Source organism: Danaus plexippus (genome assembly GCF_018135715.1).
Source record: "Danaus plexippus chromosome 9 unlocalized genomic scaffold, MEX_DaPlex mxdp_26, whole genome shotgun sequence".
In the NCBI taxonomy this organism is placed as follows: domain Eukaryota; kingdom Metazoa; phylum Arthropoda; class Insecta; order Lepidoptera; family Nymphalidae; genus Danaus; species Danaus plexippus.
In genome coordinates, this window is record NW_026869848.1 from 4,372,555 (window position 1) to 4,398,425 (window position 25,871).

Genomic DNA, 25,871 nt, shown 5'->3' on the forward strand with positions numbered 1-25,871 from the left:
CGTAATCTTCATGGTATTATTTAAGTAAATAACATAAATAAGCTTGAGGTCATCTAGGTTCTTTTATGCAACCATAATTTTCAGTCGGTAGGTAAGTATTACGTTAAGTGTTAATAAATTTACAGAAGGGGTTTGTTAGTTATGCGCTAAAAATGAAAACCTGTCAAATAGCTAGGATATTTGTTGAGTAATTTATTTTTACTGTTATAAATATAATAGCTTTATTTGAAAGTTATACACTGAAATGTTATGGTAATATATTTTATAATTCATAAAAGTCCCGAGAAGTTTTTATTAAATTTAAAATATTATCAACAAATTAAATAATTTCTTTTTGAAAGGTTCTTAGACAATTTTAATAAAAAGTCAAAAATTTTGTAATATGATTTTTACAAAATAAAATGACTTATTTAATTATTAATGAAATTTATAGGTACGACAAGTATTTGTAATAATAAATTTGTAGATGTAGGTAATAGGTAGGTATGTAATGCTTACTCGACTAATAAGTATTTCTTGCCACAACAAAAATAGACGTTATTTAGAATAATTATACATCCTATTATTATATGTAACGTGTAATTTCTTATTTTCGTATAATACCTTAAAAATAAAAAAATGTGATTTTTTTCAAACTGTCAAGTAGTAAGTTACCTACTTTTTAATTGGTTTGTAAAATATAGACTCTGAGTACTACTAGTAATACGTTGCAGTTTCTAAAGATGAGTATTTCTGTTTTCATCCTATTCAAAACGGCGATAAGCTAGAACAAAAAGTGTCGGAATTGTTTTTAGTTTCCGTTATTACGCAAGTCGACCACCGTCGTACTTCAATATGGAGTTAATGAGAAGTGTCTCACGGTGCTATTATGTCGAAGTAATTCAGCATTTTCACTTTCACGTAGTGTATGGCAACGTTATTTCGACTGTTTCCGCACCAGATAGTCTATTCTCGTATAGTTTTCATTAATTGTAGGTATAAGGTTGAGACGCAGGTTTTAATTAATAAAATTTCATTGTGTATCTAAATATTTAGGAAGAATAAATAAAGCTGTGGTATTTTAATTAAATATCAAATTACAGTTTTTATTTAACTCTAAGGGGAAATTATTATCTTATGTTATAAACAAGAATACTTTGTAGTCTAATTTTTGTACCTAAATACTAGCGTTGTCATAGAACTTTTGGAAGCAAATTTCCATTAAGATCTAGAAGAGATACACAAATATGTATGTGTACAAATAGTAACAAATCTAAAGTTAGCTGTTCCATCTATTTTAGTCCCATCGAAAGGACGTCTTGCATCAGACAGTTTCAAATCTCAATAACAGTTTTGTCATTACTTTCTTAATAATTGTTTATAATTTTATTTATTCTTAATTCGAAATGACTCTTCTAGTTAAAACGGAAAGGAAAATCGACTCGGAACCTTGCTTAGCCACATGGAGCGAAAAATTAATTGTTGGTACTGATAACGGTTTTATTAATGTAAGTTTAATAAATTGAGATTTTATTTTATAAGACTAAATATTTTTAGTTTAACCAAATGATTAATCCCTCGAAGACTGCAACGAGCATTTTTAATTTTAATTGAAACTAATAAACTCATCGTTATCACTCACTCAATTTCAATTTTTTTTTACGTTTTATTTCATTTATTTAGACCTATGATGAACATCTGAATCCCAGTTCTTCATGGATGGCTCACGGGGTTCAGTTATTTGCATTAGCAGCTAGTGAAGGAAAAGTTTATTCAGCTTCCAACGATGGCGGAGTAAGGGTATGGACATCAGCAGGTGACAAAATTTCGGAATTGCCACCTCCTGACGGTGATATAGGATCCCTGTGTGTGTTCGGTAAATTATTATATGCTGGCGATGAATTAGGGAATGTAAGTTTAAAAATCGTAACTTTTTAGTTTAACTGTAATCTACCGAATGTCATTCGTAAAGTTGTTAGTTTTCTTGCCATTTGAATTTTTGTTACAGGTGTATGTTTTTGAGGACACTAACTTAAAAGCTAAATATAATGTTCTGGAGGAAGTAAAAGATCTCGAAATAAGTCCACCTTTTATGTTTACGGCCCGTGATCTCTATGTGACGGTTACTGAAATTAAACCTGGTACTTAAATACTTTTACAATAGAAAAATTCGTAAATATAGTTGTACTCTGTGTAAGGATTTAGTAATTTTTTTTACAATTTCTGTTCAGATGTATCAAAAGACCGATTTGTCACCCAACATGTTATGGAGGGACGTGCTCCCTTGAGGATAAGTGGATCGAAACTTGTTGTAACAGGACGAGGTGGTAATAACATTCAACTCCACGAGTTATCTTTAGAGAAAAAGTTTAACAAGCTACATGAGGTCAAGGTAACTGAACAGAATTTAAAAAATGACCTACTATTTTTCAGTATCAGTTCTAGAAAACCAAAATAAATTTTAATATAGACTTTAAACTAATTACTTATCTAAAATTTTTTACTTGTCACTTCAACAACTTACTAAATGCACCAAAATCTAATGATTTTAACTATTCACATAGGTCAGTGACATGATATTAACGAGTTTGGCAGTAGTTGGAAATATGGTGTGGACTGGAGGATGGGATGGCTGTATGCGCAGGTGGAAAATAGACCAAGATAAATTGCATCCTGACGGGGAAATAAACCTTGGTACATGTATTAATTCCTTAGTTGCAACTACTGAAGCTAATGCCTATGCACTTTTGAGCGACAAGAGAATTGTTAATGTTGTAGCAAAATAAACAGAAACTTATTTTATTTGTTTTATTTGCCCAGTAATTTTTATATATACGAAATAAATATTATAGTAAAACATGCCAACCCAATAACCTCTAAAAAAACTAGAACAATTAATCTTTTAAGATCATTTTATTTATTTAAACAACGTCAACAAAATAGGAAGAATTCTATAATAGTAATAGTCGGTAATTTATTGTAATTTACAGATATTATATATATAGTATAAGGAGATGAATAAATAAGGAGGTAAATTACTTGATTTACTAATTCACTGCTACTACATTTTATCACTTTTTATACAAACTATATAATTAGATAATAATTTCAACATCACACAATTCATCTTCAGATGGTAGTTTCACTGTTTTAGGATTTACATAGTTGGGATCAATTGGAGGCAGGCCGGCTTTCTCTCTACGATGCAATTCTATATAAGCTTCTCTTTGTGCCCAGTCTCTCATATGGACATCTGGTGCATATGCCCAACAAAATCCACCAAAAACTAGACAAAGCGAAACTGAGAAAAAGAATGCTGCGTGGTGGGCATTAGTATCCTCTTCCTTACTATCGTAGTCAAAACCATAACTAACCCAATTTTTTTCTTCAGCTTTACATTCTGTTGTTGCGCTATCACTATTTTTTTTAGAAGTAGATATACAGCGACTGTTTTTGGTTAGATGACTCCAAACAGACTTTTGAATAATAGGCATGTGGCGAAGTTTTATCAACGCAGCCATTGTACTACGGAGTATTATTCAAAACACGATTTCTAACTTAATATGAACAATTATTAGAATAACAAGATTAGGTAGGTACTGTATTCCAAGTTTTTCTAAATTTTAGACAAGAACGATTATGAAACCTACTCACAGATAATATATACTAACTTCTATATACAGACATGATTATGTAAAAAAATGTAAAGTTGCATCTATTACATAAAAAAATATATATTTTTTCATTGTATTTTTTTTTATCTTAATGTAAATTTGAAAATATTGCATTATTAGCACCAAAATTTCAAATTTTTAAGTTTAATTCTTGGCTGTGAAGTGTCAATTATAAATAGTCAAAGAATCAGTTATTATGACATTTAAGTTTTTCAACATGCTTGTCAAGTCGCTTTCACAATAATTAGTAATAATTGTAGTATTCTGCTTGTAGTATAAAATCGGTTTTTTTCTTAACGGTAAGAATTGTTAGTTTTGTATACAAAAACAATTGACAGTCTACTTGCATAGGTTGGGTGTTAAAGAAGATATAAAAGAAGGAAATATGGTCGTGCGGCAATATAACGAGGAGTTGAAATATTTAGAGAAGGTGAATCCACACTGTTGGAAGATTAAGAAAGGTTTCCAACCTAATATGAATGTTGAAGGTGTATTCTATGTTAATAATACACTTGAAAGACTAATGCTGGAAGAATTGAAAAACTCCTGCCGGCCGGGTATGACAGGTGGATTTCTTCCTGGTGTAAAACAAATTGCGAATGTGGCAGCTCTTCCTGGGATCGTTGGTCGATCTGTCGGTCTTCCAGACATTCACTCTGGTTATGGATTTGCTATTGGTATGGAAAACTAAATTGTTATGTTTCTATATTTTACATAAGTAGGTATTTATAATTCGTATTCCTATTAGACACCTGTAAGAACTTTTTTGGGGATAGAAATCACAAGATGTCTTTAAAATTAATTGTTTTGTGTGTCTTAAGTAAGATTTGTCGCCTATTGCAAAAACTTAAGTAATATTTTTTTTTTTTTTTGAAAATATGCTGTAAATTCAAAAAGGAAATAATTATTCAAAAATTATTAGGTAATATGGCAGCATTTGACATGTCTAATCCAAAGTCTATTGTGTCTCCTGGTGGAGTGGGCTTTGACATAAATTGTGGTGTTAGACTTTTAAGAACTAACCTACATGAGAAGGATGTTCAACCCATAAAGGTATGTGAAGGTTTATAAAACTAACCAGAATTTTAAAAATCTGTTCCTAGGTTTTTGAACAATATGTTTTAACTATCATTATATAATTCTTAGGAACAATTGGCACAGAGTTTATTTGATCACATACCTGTAGGAGTGGGGTCTAAAGGAATAATACCAATGAATGCAAGGGATATGGAAGAGGCCTTAGAAATGGGAATGGATTGGTCATTAAGAGAGGGCTATGTTTGGGCTGAAGACAAAGAACATTGTGAAGAGTATGGAAGAATGCTAAATGCAGATCCATCTAAAGTAAGTCTAAGGGCAAAAAAGAGAGGTCTGCCACAACTAGGAACTCTAGGAGCTGGCAATCATTATGCAGAAATCCAAGTGGTTGATGAAATTTATGATAAATTTGGTGCGGGAAAGATGGGGCTAGAAAGAATTGGTCAAGTTTGTGTTATGATCCATTCAGGAAGTAGAGGCTTTGGACATCAAGTTGCTACTGATGCCTTAGTACAGATGGAGAAAGCCATGAAAAGAGATCAAATAGAAGTGAATGACAGACAGTTAGCCTGTGCTAGGATAAACTCAGTTGAAGGTCAGGACTACTTAAAAGCAATGGCAGCTGCTGCTAATTTTGCTTGGGTTAACAGAAGTTCAATGACATTCTTAACCAGACAGGCATTTGCAAAACAGTTCAAAATGTCTCCTGATGACTTAGACATGCATGTTATTTATGATGTTTCTCACAATATAGCTAAGATGGAGGAGCATATTGTTGATGGGAAAATAAAAACTCTTCTTGTGCATAGAAAGGTAAGATTACTTACAAACTGACAGTTATTTATTAAATTTATTTGTTTGTTTTATTGCAAGTATCTACAGCAATTGCAAATACATATTATATTTTTATATTCTAGGGTTCCACCAGAGCTTTCCCTCCACATCATCCATTAATACCTGTAGACTACCAGTTGACCGGCCAGCCTGTTTTGATCGGAGGATCTATGGGTACTTGCAGCTATGTCCTCACTGGAACCCCACAAGGGATGACTGAAACTTTTGGATCCACTTGTCATGGAGCAGTAAGTATAGAGGCAATGTACCATATATTATTTAAATAAATTTGCATTAAAATATCTCTGATTGGTTCCTTATAGTAGATTTTTAAATTAAACTTTTTTATTTAGTCACAATATTTTTGAGAATGTTTGTTGTTATTGTATTTGTATATAAAATATTATTTCATTATTTTTAGGGACGAGCACTGTCTCGAGCCAAATCTCGGCGGAATATAGATTATAAGGAAGTTTTAGGAAAGTTAGAGAGTTTAGGAATATCTATAAGAGTTGCATCTCCAAAGCTTGTCATGGAGGAGGCACCAGAATCTTATAAAAATGTGACTGATGTAGTCGACACCTGCCATGCTGCTGGAATCAGCAAAAAGACTGTCAAATTACGACCCATTGCTGTCATAAAAGGATAGAACCTCATTATCTGTAAAATTTCACTAATATAAACATATAAATTGTGCATTTTATATTATTGTTTAGTATAATTATTGGGTGTCATTATATATCAAAGAAAGTACAATGTGTATAATATTTAATTTTATTTATTTATTTCATTTAACAATATTTTAATACTGTATTTAAGCAGACTAACACTGGAGGTATTTAACTACTAGTAACTACTGTTTTGACTGATAATTATTCTACATCTACATAATTCTCAATTTATCAGCTATTATTACTAGAAGTGCGGTTCCTAGGAAGAACAAACCAGAAGGTAACACAGCTGTAGTGTAATCAACTTCATCTGCAACAAATACTTTGATTGTATATTTGATTATCAAATCGTGTTATTTGAAAATTTGTACTCTAAAAGCATTAATTAAAACTGCTTGATGTATCTACTATGGATCTTGGTCATTTATTTACACTAAGCTTGAAACAATGTAAATTATTATAGGAACTAATCTTACCAGCATCTTGATTAATTTCCGTATTATTATCGTCAGAAGCCCACCCAAAACATCGTTCCAAAGCCGCTTCGAAACGAACTCGGCGAATTTCTCGTTCTGTAACAGTTTAAATATTGAAGTGGACACAAATATAAATCATTCATTCTACTGATAGGAAGTATTTAAGTCGAAACCTAAATGCTTATTTTGCAGTAATAATATTATGGGGTACTTTATAATAATTAGGTAACAATAATTAAATACCTTCACACGTCGTTGATGGCAAAAAAGTATCAACAGGAGGACTAGGTGTAGTGGCGGGCCATACGGCCAACGCTCGCCCTGCAACTATGGCGGCACCCAAGGCTGTGCTCTCAGTCATCAATGGTCTGATCTTAAAGAAATATTAAAACAGGAATCAGTATATATATATTTTTTATAATTGCATAAACACCTACATATGTTTCTTTTTAATAGTCGAACGATTAACATTAACTTATACTTAATTGATATTTTTCAATAGGTATAACTAATTACGAGGACATATAATTGTATGGATTTTTGCAAAAGGTGCTTAGATAGCTGCTGTGGGCATACGATCATTAAACCTTGAAGTATCGAGATGGAAACTTAAAGAAATCAATTAATATAACGTTTTTTTTTCACCATGTATTTTTTTGGTTTGAAAATATTACATGAAAATATTAGTAATCTAAAATTGTGACAAGCTCTAACCACTGGTACTCCAACGACGTCAGCCTGCATCTGCATAAGCGTATCATTCTGAGCGGCCGACCCGTCAGCTAGCAGATGTGTTACCGGCATGTTACAAGCGGTGACAACAGCACGCGCCTGTTGTACGATTCCTTCTAGAGCACCACGCGTCAAATGCGCGGGACGCGTGCTACTACTTAAGCCGCAGATTATACTAAAATAATATTTTAATTTTTATAATTTTTTTAAGCAGAATTATGGTTCTATCATTTTAAGAAGTGAATTAGAAAAGAATCATTATTTTTTGTTTTTAAATTTATGTTAAACAGGGCATACATTAGGTAAACTATGTCATCAAAAGTATGCCGTATTAGTTAATGTAGTAATAGTTATATGATTATTTATTACCCTCTGGCGTCTTTTCTCCAATATGGAGAATATAAGCCATTAAATGCAGGTACAAAACAAACACTTCCTTCTTCATTATCACTCACTTGTGATACATGTAATTCTGCTTCAGAGACATTTTTCAATATCCCCAGGCTATCCTTCAGCCACTGTAATGTGTCGCCTAGATAAAGACATTTGTCTTATTATTACTTGGTTATTTTCTATTCCATAGCAACAACAAAAGAACTGATAGAAGCTGTAAATCTTCTTGATAAGAGGCTTTATAAAATATTAAAAAGCCTTCTTCACTTTTTAATGTCAAGTAAAAGTTAATGCATTAAGTTTAAAAAGTATTTTTTTATCCTGAAAAAAATTAAATTTCAAAAGCTATAATTTTCCCCTAGCAATTAGCTCTCATAAATTTAATTTAATATTTATTTTTTATAATGTTTATATTTATTGAATTAAAATTTTACCTGCAACTGCAACTGATCCTTCTAAAGCATAAATTGTGGGAGCGTTAGGCCCAAGCTTGTAAGCCACTGTTGTAAGAAGACCATTTTCAGAATGTACTATTGACTCCCCTAGAATATTGATAAGGCATATGGTCAAATGTTGGAAAGGCACAATATAGGTATAAAACAGCTAAACGATTTGAAGATACTGTCTATTTACATAGAAAAGTATACCAATAAATAATACTTATTTGTATAAATGATTATTAATTACTTGATAACAAAAATTACCAGTGTTATATAACAGAAAACAACCAGTTCCATATGAACATTTAACTTGTCCAAAGTTCAGACAATTTTGTCCAATTAATGCAGCCTGTTGGTCTCCAAGACACTGTAAATAGAAGTTTGTTATTTAAAAATGTTTATATATCCATGGTGATAAGTATTTAAATCTAGTGTAGTACCTAAATTCAGGTTAACTGTAAATTAGATAAACCAAAAAGATAAGAGACTTCCATTACCCCAGCAATTGGTGTCCCTAGCAGTGATCCTGTAGATATATATCCATATATTTCTGAACAGCTTTTAATCTTTGGTAATATTTGTATGGGTACATCAAAGAAGCGTAGAAGTCCCCTGTCCCATTGCAAAGTAGTTAAAGACATTAATTGAGTGCGAGAGGCATTTGTTACATCTGTAGCATGAACCCCACCTCTACTACCACCAGTTAAGTTCTACAAAATGTAAACATTTTATTAAATAACTGTCTTAACCTTTTAATACAGGTAAAATATTTTTTTGTTATATTTGAGAAATATTACCCATATCAACCAGGAATCTACAGTGCCTGCCATGCATTCCCCATTGTTAACAGCTTGTTTCACACTACCAACATTGTTTAAAAGCCACTTTAATTTCACTGATGAGAAATAAGTAGACAATGGCAACCCACTTGTCTGTACCACAGCATTAATAGTTTGTGGTGCTTTTGTTTTCATGAGGTTATCCACAATTTGAGAGGTTCTTACGTCTAACCATACTGAAATATTAAAAATAACCATTAAGTTACATTGATCATTAATTCATATGATATTCTAATTAGACATTAAGTAAATAACATACTTATGGCACTGTATAGGGGTTCTCCTGTAGTTGAATTCCAGATTATTGTTGTTTCTCTTTGGTTTGTAATTCCAACACCTACAACATCTTCAGGATTTATGTCAAGTTTTTTCAAATTGTCTACAGTGACCTGCCAAGAAATCAGAATGTTTTATTATTAATTGATATACAACATGGACAACTATCGGAGTAATGTGATAAAAATTACTTACTTCGATACATTCTAGAACGGCACAAAGTATTTCTAAGGCGTCTTGTTCGACCCATCCTTCTTGGGGACTAAAACGTTTTAAAGATACTTGGTGGTATGTAAGGACTTCTGAAGTGTTTGCTGCAAAAACCTACAAGTACTTTGACTATTGAATAGCAGATTTAATTTAAAAAATCTGTAATAACAATATTTACCAGAAATTTAACGTTTGATATTCCTGCATCGATAGCTCCAACTAAGGGTCCGAATTTACCAAATACCCGCATATTCCCTAAGAGAAATGCTACATAGCGAAAATTATTATTTATTGATCTTCATTAAGATAATTATAGAAAAACTATTAAAAACCTAATAGGTAGGTAAAACTATAAGATGTCAAAACGGTCAAAACTAGACTAAATGTCAAAATCATCTGATACATATAGGACTGTTAAACTAGACATGTACCTACATATATACCACTAAGGCAATTTCACATTGGGTCAATAGTTTAAGGTGTGAAAAAAACTGTAATCATTATATTTGAAGTCCTTTAAATATTACATTTATATAAATGTACATTTTTGTTTTCTAAGCTACTTGACATTCAACAAAATGAATATGAGTGCTTATACTTTATATAAAATAGTTTTCATACAGTGGATACAGTATTTTTAATTTTTTTTTTGAAAATTGATTTATTTCTTTTAAATATATTGTAATTATAGTTATAATATATTACAACTGAAAATTATTGTTACATATGATGATACAATAAATACGTATGTTTCGCTGAGTAAGAAAAAGTAGTGTTACTAATTACTTTGGCGTGATTTTAGAATTATGGGTGTTTCAATATCAATATCGGAAGACCCGCTTACTTTGGAAACCAATTCGAGAAAGAATTTAAAGAAGCAATTTTTCGGTATTCAGAGCAAAAAAAGAAAAACTTCACCATTCTGATTTCTTTAATTTTGACATTCAAAGTTGATGAATTATGCTATCATATCATGTATGTTTACTGTTTTGAACTTTGAGAATTTTTAGAGTGAAGAGAATTAAAAATTCTGTAAAAAGTAGGAAAATTAAAATGATAACAAATTAGTAGATTTATTGTTACGGTATAACACTTAAAGAATTTTACATTGTAGGTAACGAAAGAGGAAGAAATAATGGCAGAACTAAAATTGGTTATATACGAGAACGATAAAATAATTGGTACAATTCAAAAAGAAACCATTACAGATTCACAGAACTTAATAAAATCATTGGAGGAATTTAGAAATTTGGTTAATGAGAAGTTTACAATGATAATTGAGGATGATGGCCATATAGGTAAACATATATCTAAAACGTCTTACTTACTACAATTAAAAATGTTGATTTTAGGGATAATAGTTTCTTAAAAAAGGGCCATACTTTTTCTATATTTAAGGTGAAATCTGTTTTAATGAATGACATGACTTGACTAATCTGTTAGTAGGTTGTCAAAGAAAAGTATATTATGTAAATATGGGAAAAAGCTAACATTTCACTGAAATTATGACATCTATATATTTAAAAAAAACACAAATGACGATTTGGACCACAAACAACAACAACTGTTTCATAATTTTATGTAAACATTTATAGAATTTTAATACATTGTTGATAAAATTCAAATAAGAGTTCTTGAAGTAAAGTGTTTGTTCTTAACAGCTATAATTAATAAGATATAGAAACGATTGAAGGATATTTCTACATTTATCACAGTATCACAATACATAGAAAATATTAAAAAGATTTGTTTTTTATGATTATTTTACTAAGAGCTTGTTTCAAATAAACTTTGTGATCAGTTTTTTGATTAAATTGTCAATAAGCTTTCTTAGCAAATAATTCTCATTGAGATTTGTTCATAATTACTTGAATTTTAAAAAATCCTGACACTTTTGAATGGAACAAACTTTTATCAATATAGGAATTTGTGTAAATTATTAATAATATATACATACATAAAATAATGAACGTCCGGTTTTGTTAGTTTTAGTGAGTTGTTATTTTTGAATCTTGATTTACTTTGTGGTAAATTCATTAATTACCATATCAGATATAGTTTTGAAATTGTGGTGGCCTGGAGGTTTAACGCCCGCCTCTCATAAGTGAGGGTGCGGGTTCGAATCCTGGCAAGTACCAATGTGATCTTTTTCGAGTCATATGTATTTTCTAAGACTATTTAGACACCACTGACGTATGGTGAAGGAAAACATCATGAGGAAACCTGGACTTATAATCAAACTATAAGTTTGAAATCGCCAACCCGTCTTGAGTGAGTGTGGTGATTAATGCTCTAACCTTCTCCGTGTGAGAAGAGGCCTTTGCTTAGCAGTGGGCTCTGATAGGCTGATGATGATGATGATATAGTTTTGATAAAAACGAATTTTTAGATGACTTAATTGAAGAGGATGTCGGCAGTAGTGATGGTGAAATTGAGACAAATCAGCACACTAGTCCTAAGAAGAGAAAAATGTGATGCAAAATATTAAAGTGAAACATAAAAATGTGTAAATTAAAAATACTGATTTTATGTATATTTATTTATTTATCTAAAAGAACCTCTGTACATATTCAAAAATCATAAGTTAATTACATACTGATCAAATGACTTATTTGACTTTATTTTGTACTTTAGTGGTAGTAGTACTTATTGTCTGACTAAGATGTATGTATTGTAAGAGAGTATTCTCTCGGTTGCTCTGGTGTCGTTTTTCATATAATTAAAAATTTATTATTAAATCTTAAATCTATTTACTAATGTTAATTTTTATAGTTTCTTTTGGAATGTTTTAATCACAGTATAACTATAAGCATTTCAAATCATTGATTAAAATATGAGAATAAAATTTATAAAAACAATGGAATGTTTTCGAGTAAATGAACTTATAAAATAGATAATTCTCTTGGACCTCTATAATTAATTTATTCATTTTAATTTATATATATATTATCATAAAGAACAAAACAAACTAATAAATACAATATATTATCTAATAAAGTATTTCATATTGAATTTAGCCACTAGCCACTCGTTTATCTCATTTAATCAACAGATCTGTTTGTAGTCAACTGAAGTACCTATACACTTCTTGATGTTGAGTGTTGGAAACTGTGTCACTATTATAATATACACCTACATTTAAGTAGTTTGAGGTCGGGCATGGCGCATGCGTAAACATTAATTTCTTGATAATTCTTAAGATGGAAGTCATATTTTATCATTTTTGGTAGTGTTTGTTCTTGATAACTAAGTAGATAGACACTCGAATAATAGGTACAAGAGACAAATTATTGTATAAAGCTAAAACAAAAATTGAGGACTAGTTCATGGTTATTTTGTCTTCGGGTGGTTCAGAATCCGAGCAACATATATCACAACCTGCAACCCCACAGTCGCACATGGACGTCGGACGAATTGAATTCCGCAATTTCTGAAATAAAACAATATTCACTATCCAAATATCAATATGTCGAACTTGTTCTCATTATACACGATTAGTTTAACCATGTTAGTAGATATACTTATCAGGAATACAAAACTTCTAAGTTATGTTGTAGATGGATGTATACATTTATATGTAAAGTAGATTTAAATTAAGAATAATGCAAGAATTACCCACCTCTCTAAGGCAACTGCCAGGAGATCTGACAATGACGACTACTGCATAGACTGGAATGCATAATAAAGAAAGTGAGGCGATAGTCCAGCCTAATACTTGTGCCCAAGCCGGATACTGATATTGACGGTAACTCGGCGGTGTGTAGTCGACCAGGCTAGCTACCCAAAGCGCTAGCAATAGCGCCGGGGCAGCTATCAACCAACAAAATCTGAAGTACAGCGATGGAGCCTGACCTGAAAATTTATTATATTATGATGAGTTTGAATCGCTATAAAATTCTTTTAATACAGAACGGAAATATGGTACAATGCGCGAATTATCATAGTATGTAATCTTTTTTTTTTTGTTCATGAATAAAACAAATGGTTTGCGATAGTTACAGATTTCATTATAATGTGGTTTGGAAATTTTTTTACCTGTCATCTGTTTAATGTTTTGAGACAGACGATCCACTCCATAGAACCAGGCTATGCCCACAACTTCAAAGAAAGCTAAATACGTTATACTCAGTGACGCTGCATAGTAATCCATAAGTTGGAATATGTAAATGCCACTATGTATAATATGTGGCAATCCAAACACTAAAGAAACAGCACAAACGCAAAGAACTAGAAGTTCATGATACACTAGCCGTTTCCGTATCATATCGGGAAATCCGTCTTGAATAGAAGTCACCACAACTTCAACTATGGCGAACTGCAATGTATACAAAGCAAAGTTATATATATATATATATATATATATATATATATATATATACCAAAGTCGTGAGGTATTCAATATGAATTATGATATTTTCTCATAATGTTATCATTACCTGACTGTTTAAACCGAGGCAGAGGAACATGAAGAAAAATAAAACTGCCCAAAGTTGTGATGCTGGCATTTTAGCTATAGCTTGAGGATATACTACAAACAATAGCCCAGGACCTGTAAATGTAATTTAAAATTATTAGTTTTAAATTTATAAGGATTCATATTTTTTCTATTTTTTTGGTTGATTTACTTACTATCAGCGATGACCACTTTCACTGATGTGTTTTGCTCAAAAGCAATGTTGCCGATTGTAGCAAATGTAAAAATTCCAACAATGAGACTAGTTACTGCATTAACTAAAGATACGGCCAAAGTATCGTGTAGGAAGTTATTGTCAAATCGATTATATGAAGCAAACATTATCATCGACCCAAACGCAATTCCAATAGAATTGAAGATTTGCGAGGCGGCATTTACCCATGGTCGTGATTGTTTTAATAGTTCCCAGTCTGGTTTAAAGAAGAACCTTAAGCCTTTATCAGCACCATCGAGTGTTAAAGATCGGCCAAGAAATACAATGATAAGTAGAAATGGTAAAGTCGTGGTGATATATCGAACTTTTGCCGAGGATTTTATACTTTTCCAAAGTGCAAAGTAAACTAAAACCCAAGCACAAATTAAACAAGCTGCCAACTCCCACCGCATGCCCCCAGGAAATTCTATACCATCACTCATGCTCAAGACCTTTCTCCTGAAAATACATAAAAAATGTCATGTTAAAGTTTAAAAACGTTGCATGAATTTACAGAACATGAACCTGAATGTTTTGATATTCCTACAGCTATTTACATACATATAATGACCCAAAATGAAGTAGAAATGTAAATACTTACTCAAAAAATTGTTCGGTGGGCGTTTGAGAGCCATTAGGTTTGGTTATGTTGTGATTAGGGACCCAGCATTGTGCAGTATTCCATCTGTTAGAACAACTTGCCCACGGAACTTCAGATTTAAATGATGTAAAAAAATAGTATATCGCCCAAGCGATAATCACTGCATAATACGTGGACATAAGGAAGGAGATCACCACGCTCGCTAAACCAGCACCTTTAATAAAATTTAAGTATGACACCATATGCTCAATAAAATCAATAATTTTTGAGCCGATGAACAAAATATCTACGGCTTGTTATTTTTTTAAACCAGCTAAGCAAGCCTGCTTCTAAATATATATTTTTCTCCTCTATTGCGAAGATGACGAGAGATTATACTTAGACAATGGTTACCTTTAAATAGAGGACATATTTGTGAAAGTGCTCCTATAGGGCCATGAGCTGTGTATTGGCCTACAGCAAGTTCCATGAATAACATTGGCACACCGCATATTAGGAGTATTATAAAGTAAGGTATCAGAAACGCCCCTGAAAAAAAAACTTCTGTTAAATATGTCTAAAAACAATACAATAATACTTAGGAACATAACAAATGTATTATTTAATTTAAAGACGCCGCTTAGATAATTTACGTGTGTACCTATTAAGAACTACGGTTATCTTCAAATTTGTAGATAAAGTCTTAAAGTCCAAGCTATTTGTTAAAGTCCTTGAGATCAATAAATTGACCTAGGAAGATTATAATTAACTCAACTCAAACGGCAATTTAGAGGCCGCTCCCTCGACATGCTTTTAAAACCCAGCAATTTGTTATCAAAGTTATAAAAACATTAAAGTAACAGTTATATTATAAATAAACTGACCTGTACTAAATAAAGAAATAATAACACTCCCTTATAAAAAAATATTTTATACTAATAATGGTTTCAAAATTTTGAGCGTTAATAAAAAGAAAAAATATAAAAACAAAACAACTCCTTTTTAAATGTCCATTCAAATAAGGGCATCGAAAAGGAAGATTTTTTTTTTTTAAATGGTTGCAATAAAATTGCACAAGCTTTTTGTCTCAATGTTCTGGTCCATTGATCACCACTTAGTTGCATATAAAACACAGATTTTAGTTCAATAGTTGCTATTATCTTAAAACCATCAATTTGCTGATGTTAAGATAAAATTCTGTAAAGGTTATAATATATATAATTTTCGGAACCTACTATGGTTATGGCTTCTAATACGCAATTTATTGTATTAGATTACAATTTACTCGTTGTTTCGATGACTTGACACTACAGAAACCGTGATCATGTGCAGACGAGATAAAAAAGGTTTGCAAAGGTTGATTATAAATGGAAGAATTTAGTTATAGTAAATATAGAAATAAACATTCCTGTTTTTGATCGATTATGTGGTTGTTTCGGGTATTTTTTTTTATCTTCTTACAAAATTACAACTTCTAATCTCTCAACTGTAGTGGTAAGTCATTATAATTAGTAATATTAATTTTATTAATTTGCAATGTTTAATATAAGTTTAATAAATAAAGTTTACCTATTCATTGTCAACATTTCCGTGATTGTAAGAATGGATAATTTTAATTTGTTATTATAAAACAATCCGTCAGGTTTTATTGCTGCGATTGGATTTCGTCAACCAACCCATTTTTCGTCAGCGTGGTTTTTGTCTCTTTGATTATGAAGTGTATAGATAAGGCTTATCTGTTGTATTTTATTATTTAATATAATTAAAGGATAATAAAAACTCTTTATTGACCAGACTTCAGTATACGGAAATATAAAATTATTTCTATCGATATGTTATTAGGTAATATTTAAAATTTGTATCAGATTTAACAAAATTTTTGTTGAACTGCTATGAATATTAAGGAACGCAAGTTTCCTGTTTCAGAATTCTTTTGTTTTATTTATAACTTCATACATATTATTAAACTAAAGTAATGCATATAGAAATGGTTCATAACATTTAACAAGCGTTTTTATAGTGTTACAGTAATTTTTACAGACAATCCTTGAGTTAAAGAAATTAATATTTTATTCTTTTAAAGGGTTGGTACTATATTCATATTAACAAACTTGCAAACTAATTTTACGATTCCATTTAATTTGTGACGAGCAAGTATAATAAATTGTTTAAGTAGCAAAGGTACTGGACTTACAATAACTACTTCACACATAACTTAAGACTGAGGTATATATAAGACTATTTGCCACTAGTTACGCTACGATGACGAAGGTTTTGGTCTGTGTAATAATTATAGCTGGGAGCCTAACCTACCATATTGCACCGACAAGGAGATCTATCATTATGTATAGACATATCAAGGGGTTTTCTGAATATTTCGGATATGTTTTAATAAATAAAATCACCGTCAAGACCCGGGATAATGTAATTATGAATAACTTATAAAGTAAACGATGTTTTTTTCAATTTGGTTCATATACGTATGTAGTTTAGTCCATAACCCGAATAATTTTTAGTCGTTAGAGTCTAGTACAATCCTATAATATTATTCAAGAAGATTTTCTATTACAAATATCCGCAAGCATCATTATTTGAATAGTTTCTAAAGATAGAAATCGCTTTTATCTGTAATTATAAATTATATTTAAGAATATTAAACTAAGAAATAGTACGTTATATCACGACACCCCTTAATGATAAGACTGTTTATTAATAGTATTTGTATGCATTTGTGTTCATAATTTTCATCACAATAATACATTATTTTCATCACTTTAGTATAATATTTATAAACTATGATGTGGATTATAATATTTCTTTGTTGTTATTTGTATAAAATTTATTTTTATTATAATCAATTATAGTTTGAATAGGTAATTAATTATTCACCACTTAAGTAAAAAATAATTACGAATTTAATTTTATTTAATTTTATTTTTTAGGTTATCTTTTGTATCATTGTTAGATTCTTTAGTAGTAGTTAGAACCTTTTTGTAGTTATGTTATAAAATAGTTTATATGAAACACGTTATCAATGGACTTTCAGGAACGAGTATATGTATTATTATATATGTATAATGACATGGACATATCACATCGATATATCATATGATATCTCAAGAGGACGTGTATTCCGTGACGTATCAATTTGCAGAAATCATCAACTGTAATTTACGCTGCACGACTAACAAGTGTTTTGGTCACAACAAGCACAGGACGAATTGCATATTATTTTAAGTTAAATATTTTAAAAAGATTAAAAAAAATCTATATTGAGTTTATAAAAATTATCAGGAGAATAATCAGTTTGTTTTTAAAATATGACAACTTTATTGTATTTGTTTCTTTCTTTCTTAAAGTTGCCATTAAAAGTAAACGTCAAGTTATTTATCCCTGGAGGTGTGGTGCCAATGCTACGTAAATCACGATCTGTTATTCATATAAATAGAATAATTTATTTAACACTTATTTCCTTCTGTTAGAACATGTACCTATATCAATATTTATATATATAAAAATATCCAAAACAAATAAGGGTCAACCACGAAATATTGTCACGTTTATGGAAAAAAATGGGCGTTTATTAAATTAAATGTGTTAATGTGGGTGTGTTATGTTTGTCAATAGTATAAATATGTCTACGTAATATATATTTTTAAGCTGAACCTGGGAAAAGAGTTTTAATTTTTAAATTTAATCTTAAATAGATATCACCGAATAGTCGATACTTCATTATAATTGATAGATTATTTTTAAATTTAATAGTTAAGTAGATTTTCATTTTATGAGAATAGTATAATAGAGAATAAGTGTAATTTTTTTAACGTATTTTATAAATTTCTAATGTAATTTATATTAAGAAAAATGCATTATACATTTAATCTTCATATTCATTCGTCTTTTTTAAACTCCACGTTAATTTGTTCACGCATTCCCTTAAGAAGTGGTTCAGACTTCGTTTTCCGTTTTTATATATAGATTGTTGGAAAGTTCATAGTTAAAATCGGTAATAAAAATTATCGAGGTGGTAAACTTGTTATAAATGGCAATTTTTCTTTTATTTGTGCGAAAGGCATTTAGCCTTTGATTGAAATTAAAATGAACTCGTTTATGGCGTTCACTTTGAGTTTTACGTTTAATTTTACACTATTCCAGGCGGAAGACGAGAACTTCCCTGTGGAAACGGTCTCATAAATTCTCATAACTGATAGATTCTTATAGAAATCTGTATCAGAAATTTTTTTCAATCTTATAAATATTTTTTTAACTGATAAATTCTGATACCCAGTAAGCTGTTTTGTATCAGAATTTATAAGACTTTTTCCACAGGGTTAGATTTAGATATTCCTTTGGCGTGATTGGTCCAAACTATGGTAGGAAACGTGTTCTCACGCACAGACGTATCTTTATATCTTTAATTAGTGAACTAAAAATATAAAAGAGGGGTATTTTTTGTATGCAATCTTGATTTCTATTAACTTGCCTCTTATGTATTATTTATGACCTTAAATATTGTTTTATACCGAGAGTTTTACCAAAAATATAACTTATGTTTGTAACTTTTAGGTATGTCTAAATCTTAGAACCTCTGTACCATTTGAGGTGTTTGTAAGAAAAATAAATTTGTTGAACCCTTGACTGGGACTTGTGACCTCTTTTAAATATAATTGCAATTGGCACCAGTTCTATAGTTATAAGGAAAGTGAGAAAACATTTAAGTGATTATGCAGGCCATAAGAATTATATGTGAAGCAAATGTAAATTTACAGTTGGTGAAATAAAGAAAGTGAATTTTAATTCTATTCTTGCTAAAAAGTAAGTTTATTAAATGCTGTAGCTGATTACTAAATTTAGGATTCTAAGATTATTATAAAATAACTGTAGACTATGTTTTTGAACAACAAATATATCCAATATCTATTAAAGTATTCCGAGTTATCCGACATTAGGGTGTGACATTTAAAATGACGATTTGGTAAAATTCTCTATACAAAAGGAAGTGCTATAATGTCAATGATGGCTGATGTATAATTAACTTTTGATATTTAATTTTTTTTCTGACTATAATACGATATAGCCTGGAAGTGACGTCTGTATCTTCTTTAGTATGATAAGCTAATGTTTGTTTATCATTATGTATTTGAAATATTCATATAGATAAGCGCTGTATTGACAAGAAGATTTCAAATCAAATGTAAATTTAATAAACACAAAGAATGTTTTTTACCTCCGCCGCTTTTGTAGCACAGATATGGAAATCGCCAAACATTTCCCAGACCAACCGAGTATCCGACGCAGGCTAGCACAAATTGTATTTTGTTTGCCCAAAATGGTCTTCTAGGTTTTAAGTGTACCGTGTCAGCGTCTTCTTCCTCTTCTCCGCAATTACTTTCTTGTGACGCCGTGTCTTCATCTGGTGGTCTGCCAAATATTATATGAATGTGAAAAGACAGAAATAGTACAGTCCTTGATGTAAAAAAGACCAATGGCATACGAAATATGTATTCTGTCTGATTTAAAATGAAAAAGATTTGATTTAACATAATTAGTAGTTTTAAAAAAACAAGAAACTAACAAAAAGTTACAGCTGATGTAAGTCGTATTTGTTGCTTAGCTATACAATTTTTACAGGGAATTGATTAAGTGCAAATGAAAAATATTATGTTGTGAATTTAATCAGATTTTGTAATGGAAATAATCCCGAACACATTATAAATAATGACATAATGGATTTAAACGAAAAATACCTTAAAAATTATGAATATTAATATTATTGAAAAGACGTATTATACGTCTTTTTAAGGTTGTTTAAATATTTGAAAATGAATTAAATCACATTAGTTTGCTAAATATGGAATTTTAATCTTTGATATAAAAATATACGTCTCTGTTTACTCTTCTCTTCTCACAATAAGAATAAATAAATTTGCTATCACACAAAGACCTTTTGAAGCCTATTTTAATTATTTAATTATTCTTATTTCATAGCAACGATGAAACTTTGGTATATTGAAAAGATTTTGGAAAAGTCTTTTGAAAATTTATAATTTACGACAAAAAGCTATTAAGTAAAATCCAGATTGAATAGTATAATTTTAAGTTATTTTATAGGAAATTGCAGATTAATCGCTTTTATTATGAAATAATAGTAATTATATAGTTACAAACAAGTTGAGGTAGACGTAACAGCGTCTATAGGTACTTTCAGCTACACCTACATCCATCAAAATTCCGTTTTACGTCTGTTTACTCTCCATTGATAAACGTTTAAGTTGTTTGGTTTAAAGATGGATGTCCTAAAGCGATTAAAGTGAGGTCGCAGAGCTCAAAGGATTTGATCTAACTACGTCGGCTTATTGCTCTGACGAAAATCTTAGATAAAATGATGATTTAAAAATTTTATTAATATGATAAGCTACTTAATCCGTACTTCATTTTTTACATTTAAAACTAATCCTGTGCAATAGTTGTAAATTTTCATGACGTAAAAATTTTAAATGAAAAGTTTTAGGCAACCAAATTATGAATTATGCATATGCGCATATAATCGGACTTTTAAGCATTAGTTCTTCTGACTGTAATTTAATTCAATTACGAACTCGAAAGTTTTTATTGCTCTTGTTTTTCAGTTCAGAACGGCAAAAATTTAATTACGCAAATAATTTGTGCTATATAAAGATAGTATTGATATAACCGCGTATAACTAAAAAATTGTTGCGTAGCACTTTAGAAAAATATTAACGGATTTTTTTATTATAATTATGTATTTTTGTTAAAATATATATTATTTAGTGTTTTGCTTCATTGTCTAGTAGCAAATTTTACATCCTCGTCTTAGTTTGCTTAGAACTAAAAACCGATTTTCATCATCTTTGTAGCCGTTTAATATTTTGAACATAAAATGTATAATTTTTTTTAACAGATATGAGAAAAATAGTTTAAGAAGAGTTTATTTAACCACAAAATATAAAAGCATTGTTTCTTTACTGTTTACAATAGAAAAACAAAATACAAATAAATAAAAGTTTTCTATACAAAAACCATTACACGTTCTTTGAAAATAGGTTTTTCAAATATTTTAATATGAAATTAACTTCTGACTTGTTTAAGTGAAACGGGACCTCAACATAATCGTACCAAATGAAAATAGTGGTTTACCAGATCAAGAACTTTCTAAGTCGGTTCACAAATAATTAGAATACATACATATACAACAAAACTGTTAAGAATTATCAAATACTAAATGATTGTTTAAACAAAGCATTTACATCAAAAATTGGTATTTTACGATTTATACTTGTGTATAATACTTTTTTACTTTTACTAAAAAAGTAAAAAGTATTTGGGCTTTTTAGGTAACATCAACTAAATCATACGTCATTATTGGTATTATTAATATTCTTCATTATTCAAGTATTTTTTTTTCAATGTTTCATCGAGTTTTTACTCGCTAACATACAGATACATATTAAAAACGTGAAAAATCAACTTCCTATGTGCCGTCTTCACAAAAAGAAAACGTTTTATAAAATAATTAGTGATTTTCATATGCGTTATTCGACAAATTATTTTTGAATATTCTCTTAACTATTCTCCTCATATAGACACCACTGACAGGCTGCGAAGGAAAACTTCGTGAAGAAACCTGAATTTATAATTTCAAATCATAAGTTTGAAATCGCAAATCCATCTTGAGCAAATGTGATGGTTAATACTCTAACTTTCTCCATGTGAGAAAGGGGCTTTGATCAGCAGTGGACACCAATAGGCTGATGAAGTATGTATGTATTATCTTTATAATTTGTGAACAATATTAATCATCTGTTCACCTAATAATGTGTATGTTATAATAGAATTTTAATAGAAGAATATCTCTATCTTTTAAAATTAATTTATGTATCTTAATAAAAATCATTTTGTCTCTGTAACTATTTACCACATCTGTATCACGTTATCAATAACTGTAGCTACCTTATTAAACGTTAATTTTTAATTGATGGAATAGTATTTAATTTGTTTGTGTTATAACTTTTAAATAAAGTTGTTTCCATTTCCGTGAAATTTTTGTTATATTCTATTTTAAGGCTATAAATTTTTTCATTATATAACTAATGAAATACTAATAATCATCTTATTTTGTTAGTGTATGTACAAAATAGGAACGTTTCACATATAAATGTCGTCTCAATTTGAAACAAGTATTAAGAAGACATAAAGGCGGTCTATCTTTAAAGGCTTTTTTATGTTCAGATGCGATATTATCAGGATTACAGTAATATGCTGTTGGATTTGTATTTGTCTGCATTTGACATCCTCATAAAATACATTATCAGATGGTAGGACTTAAGTTGTCACAATTACCTACTGCATATGAGTTATTATTTTCAATTGAGACAAGGGTGTTTATTTTTAATATACTATTATAATAATAATAAAAATAAGTAAGAATTTTATTTTTTTATTTATTTAAAAATCTTTTGAAAATTAAAAAAATAATATCTTATTTAAATTTACCACTGACAAAAATTTAATTAAAATTAATTATATACGATTAAATTATTTACATTTGTTTAAATAGCCTTTTGTAATTTTGAGATGTTTTATGGATTCAGTATCATATGTTATCATCGCCAATGATTTAGTTTTAAAAGTATAGATAAATCAGTTTATTGAAACTTCGGGTAAAATATAAATAAAAAATAAATAGTATATATATATATATATATATATATATATATGAAAATCAAAATAGTGTGTACTTGCGAAAATCTTGGGCATCATTAACTCGCGACATGATTTATCTATACTTTTAAAACGTTTCTATTGAGAAACGTACTCATTTTTCATCACTTTATGAGATGAAAGTATCTCCCGTTGTGTGCCCGGAAACACTGTTGCTGTAAAGTAATTTGAAACGTCGTCGGGTAAAATTAAAAACAAAATACTAAATACGAGTAGTATGTTCGAACATATACTTTTATTAAAATAATATATATTATTATTTATATAAATACATATTTTCGTGCCGGCATAATGTTATATTTCTGTCTTTTAGACTTTTTCACAGAGTAAACCTAATAAAAAATATGTGACATGTATCATGTTGTATTTAATCCTCAGATGACAACTTCTAAATGTGTAAACGAATTTTAAAGTCATTATCAAGAAAAAGAATGATAAGAGAGCTCACGATCAATCGTATCCAAGTTTAGTACGAGATAGGCGGTAACAGATAACAGTGCAGCCTTATCAGTGCCAAGTTTGAAGGTCAAGTCGCCTTAAATTTCATAATAAACATTTGAGACCCCAATATACAACAGAAATACTACAAAAGTATTAAAAATAAGGCCAATAAATAGAAGCAACAGTTTATTTCAGAGATAAACTTTACTTATCTGTTTATTAACGAGTTATCAAAACTTTATCGTTAATAATTTATTTATTAATTTTCAAAAAATGTTAGTATCGGTTCAATGGCATTAATTATAAAAGTTAATACCACTTGTTCTATAATGTTTGTTTAAAGAATTTCTATACTATGATTAAGGATTGTTATTGGTGAAAAACACTATGAACTCTTTGTTTAGACATTTTTGTAATGTTTGATTATTTTTTGGGTTTCACCATAAGATATGACATAAAAATAGAATCTTATTCAAAAGAATTGAAGGTATTTTTCTTTTCGAGTAAAGATATATATATTTCTACGTTAACATTTTAACAAACGACGTCTTTGGTTTTATGGAAATTAATTAATGGCCTACTTGTTTTTTTTTAAAGAATTTATGTACCAACGTGTGTGGCTGGCGGCTGCCTGTTTAGCTATTTGTTATTATTTTCTATAAAAAACTATTGGACAAATTTCTATGAAGGAACGATACTTAATACCTATAACAAGAAATGAAATTAATACGCCAGAATGAAAACAATATTAATTTGTAAGCATTTTGTTTGATATAAACATACCATCGGAGACTAGATGAAGACGCGAGAAAACGCTTGTAGCCTAGCTCTTTTAAATGTCTGTTGAATTAGTTTACAGATAAAATAATATAATATCGTATAAGATTACTTTAAACAAGTGGCGAATAACAGTTAGTAGATAATTATAGTATTCATAGGTGAAATAGGAGTCATAACTGATAGCAGTAGGAATCTCAATCGCTGTAGGTGCATTGTATGTGCTTTTGTATTACCAAAAAATATTAAATTTAACCTGGTTTTTCGATTACGGAATTTATAACGGTGTATAACGATGCAACAACCAGAAGTAGTTTGAAAGCAAATATTTAAAAACATTTTATTCCCATATTGTTTTTATAATAAAATAAATCCCCATGTAATTGTAAATAATTAGGTAAAGAACATATATTTATGTACTATTGATAATGTATTAACAACGTAAGATAAGTTATTCAAAAGAGTACATAAACTTGTATCGCCGGTCAGTTATAACAATTGAATAATTTTGTCTTACAGAGGATGTTACATCCGTAAAATACTCACGTAGGAGGGCGAACTAGATGAAACAGTTCCGTGGGCGACGTAGGAACTCGTCTAATAACCATTTTTCGACCATCAGTACAGCCCATACCAATGGAGGCAAGGGAACGAACGGACGGAGCATAGTGGTTAGTGCCACTGTCTGAACCTTCGGGGTTATAAGTAGCAACCTGATCATACGGACGCAGGCTTCTTGCTGAAGCTGCACCAGACGCGGCATTCACATCTCGAATTCTGTGTGTATCTGTGAAGCTCTTGACTTTGCGAATTTGTCCAGAGGGCGTAACGATCGGCGTTGCCGAGTTTGGGTCTAGCAATTTTAAATGTCCTGATCCTGTTCTTCATAGCCATCCACGTGTATTGCCACGCTTGGCGAGGTGGCTTTCGCCGAGTTGTCGGCTTTAGTCATGATATTGCGTCACAGGGTCATAACTTAGTGATTGGAGTCGCGTTTGCCGCTAGCAACGCGCAACTAGTGAGTAAATCACCAGATAAAGCGCGCGAGGTCGGCTAAACAGGCCGACCGACTAACTCGTCAATCGCGGCAATTGGTAAACAG

The 25,871-nt window shown here is 30.2% G+C and overlaps 5 protein-coding genes and 1 long non-coding RNA gene across 6 annotated transcripts; 3 read left to right on the top strand and 3 right to left on the bottom strand.

Annotated features, from left to right (window-relative positions):
- Window positions 1-1,269: 1,269 nt before the first annotated feature.
- On the top strand, window positions 1,270-2,777 carry LOC116767596 (uncharacterized). Its single transcript, XM_032657994.2, has 5 exons — window positions 1,270-1,487; window positions 1,663-1,890; window positions 1,988-2,120; window positions 2,211-2,371; window positions 2,544-2,777. Exons 1-5 carry the CDS (start codon window positions 1,386-1,388, stop codon window positions 2,763-2,765), a joined length of 846 nt encoding a protein of 281 aa, XP_032513885.1. The 5' UTR covers window positions 1,270-1,385; the 3' UTR covers window positions 2,766-2,777.
- A 96-nt stretch (window positions 2,778-2,873) lies between these two features.
- On the bottom strand, window positions 2,874-3,635 carry LOC116767598 (NADH dehydrogenase [ubiquinone] 1 beta subcomplex subunit 11, mitochondrial). The gene has a single exon (XM_032657996.2). It carries the CDS (start codon window positions 3,498-3,500, stop codon window positions 3,075-3,077), a length of 426 nt encoding a protein of 141 aa, XP_032513887.1. The 5' UTR covers window positions 3,501-3,635; the 3' UTR covers window positions 2,874-3,074.
- Window positions 3,636-3,890: 255 nt separating this feature from the next.
- LOC133320145 (RNA-splicing ligase RtcB homolog) lies at window positions 3,891-6,604 on the top strand. The gene is made up of 5 exons (XM_061527455.1): window positions 3,891-4,330; window positions 4,576-4,706; window positions 4,800-5,504; window positions 5,609-5,773; window positions 5,947-6,604. The coding sequence occupies exons 1-5, from the start codon at window positions 4,039-4,041 to the stop codon at window positions 6,172-6,174; spliced, it is 1,521 nt and encodes a 506-aa protein (XP_061383439.1). The 5' UTR covers window positions 3,891-4,038; the 3' UTR covers window positions 6,175-6,604.
- LOC116767368 (glycerol kinase-like) lies at window positions 6,282-9,937 on the bottom strand. The gene is made up of 12 exons (XM_061527454.1): window positions 9,741-9,937; window positions 9,548-9,676; window positions 9,336-9,465; window positions 9,035-9,252; window positions 8,735-8,947; window positions 8,502-8,604; window positions 8,232-8,339; window positions 7,774-7,936; window positions 7,387-7,579; window positions 6,916-7,045; window positions 6,673-6,768; window positions 6,282-6,506 (listed from the first exon to the last, which is right to left on the bottom strand). Exons 1-12 carry the CDS (start codon window positions 9,810-9,812, stop codon window positions 6,409-6,411), a joined length of 1,653 nt encoding a protein of 550 aa, XP_061383438.1. The 5' UTR covers window positions 9,813-9,937; the 3' UTR covers window positions 6,282-6,408.
- A 559-nt stretch (window positions 9,938-10,496) lies between these two features.
- On the top strand, window positions 10,497-12,091 carry LOC133320167 (uncharacterized). Its single transcript, XR_009753611.1, has 3 exons — window positions 10,497-10,601; window positions 10,677-10,860; window positions 11,952-12,091. It is a non-coding gene; the product is annotated as an uncharacterized LOC133320167 (long non-coding RNA).
- Window positions 12,087-25,871, bottom strand: LOC133320165 (sodium- and chloride-dependent GABA transporter ine-like). The gene is given in 10 exon segments (XM_061527556.1): window positions 12,087-12,992; window positions 13,182-13,414; window positions 13,598-13,877; window positions 13,999-14,111; window positions 14,192-14,688; window positions 14,831-15,044; window positions 15,224-15,358; window positions 20,037-20,230; window positions 25,316-25,637; window positions 25,640-25,871. Coding segments are annotated over 10 exon segments (2,181 nt in total). The 5' UTR covers window positions 25,722-25,871; the 3' UTR covers window positions 12,087-12,881.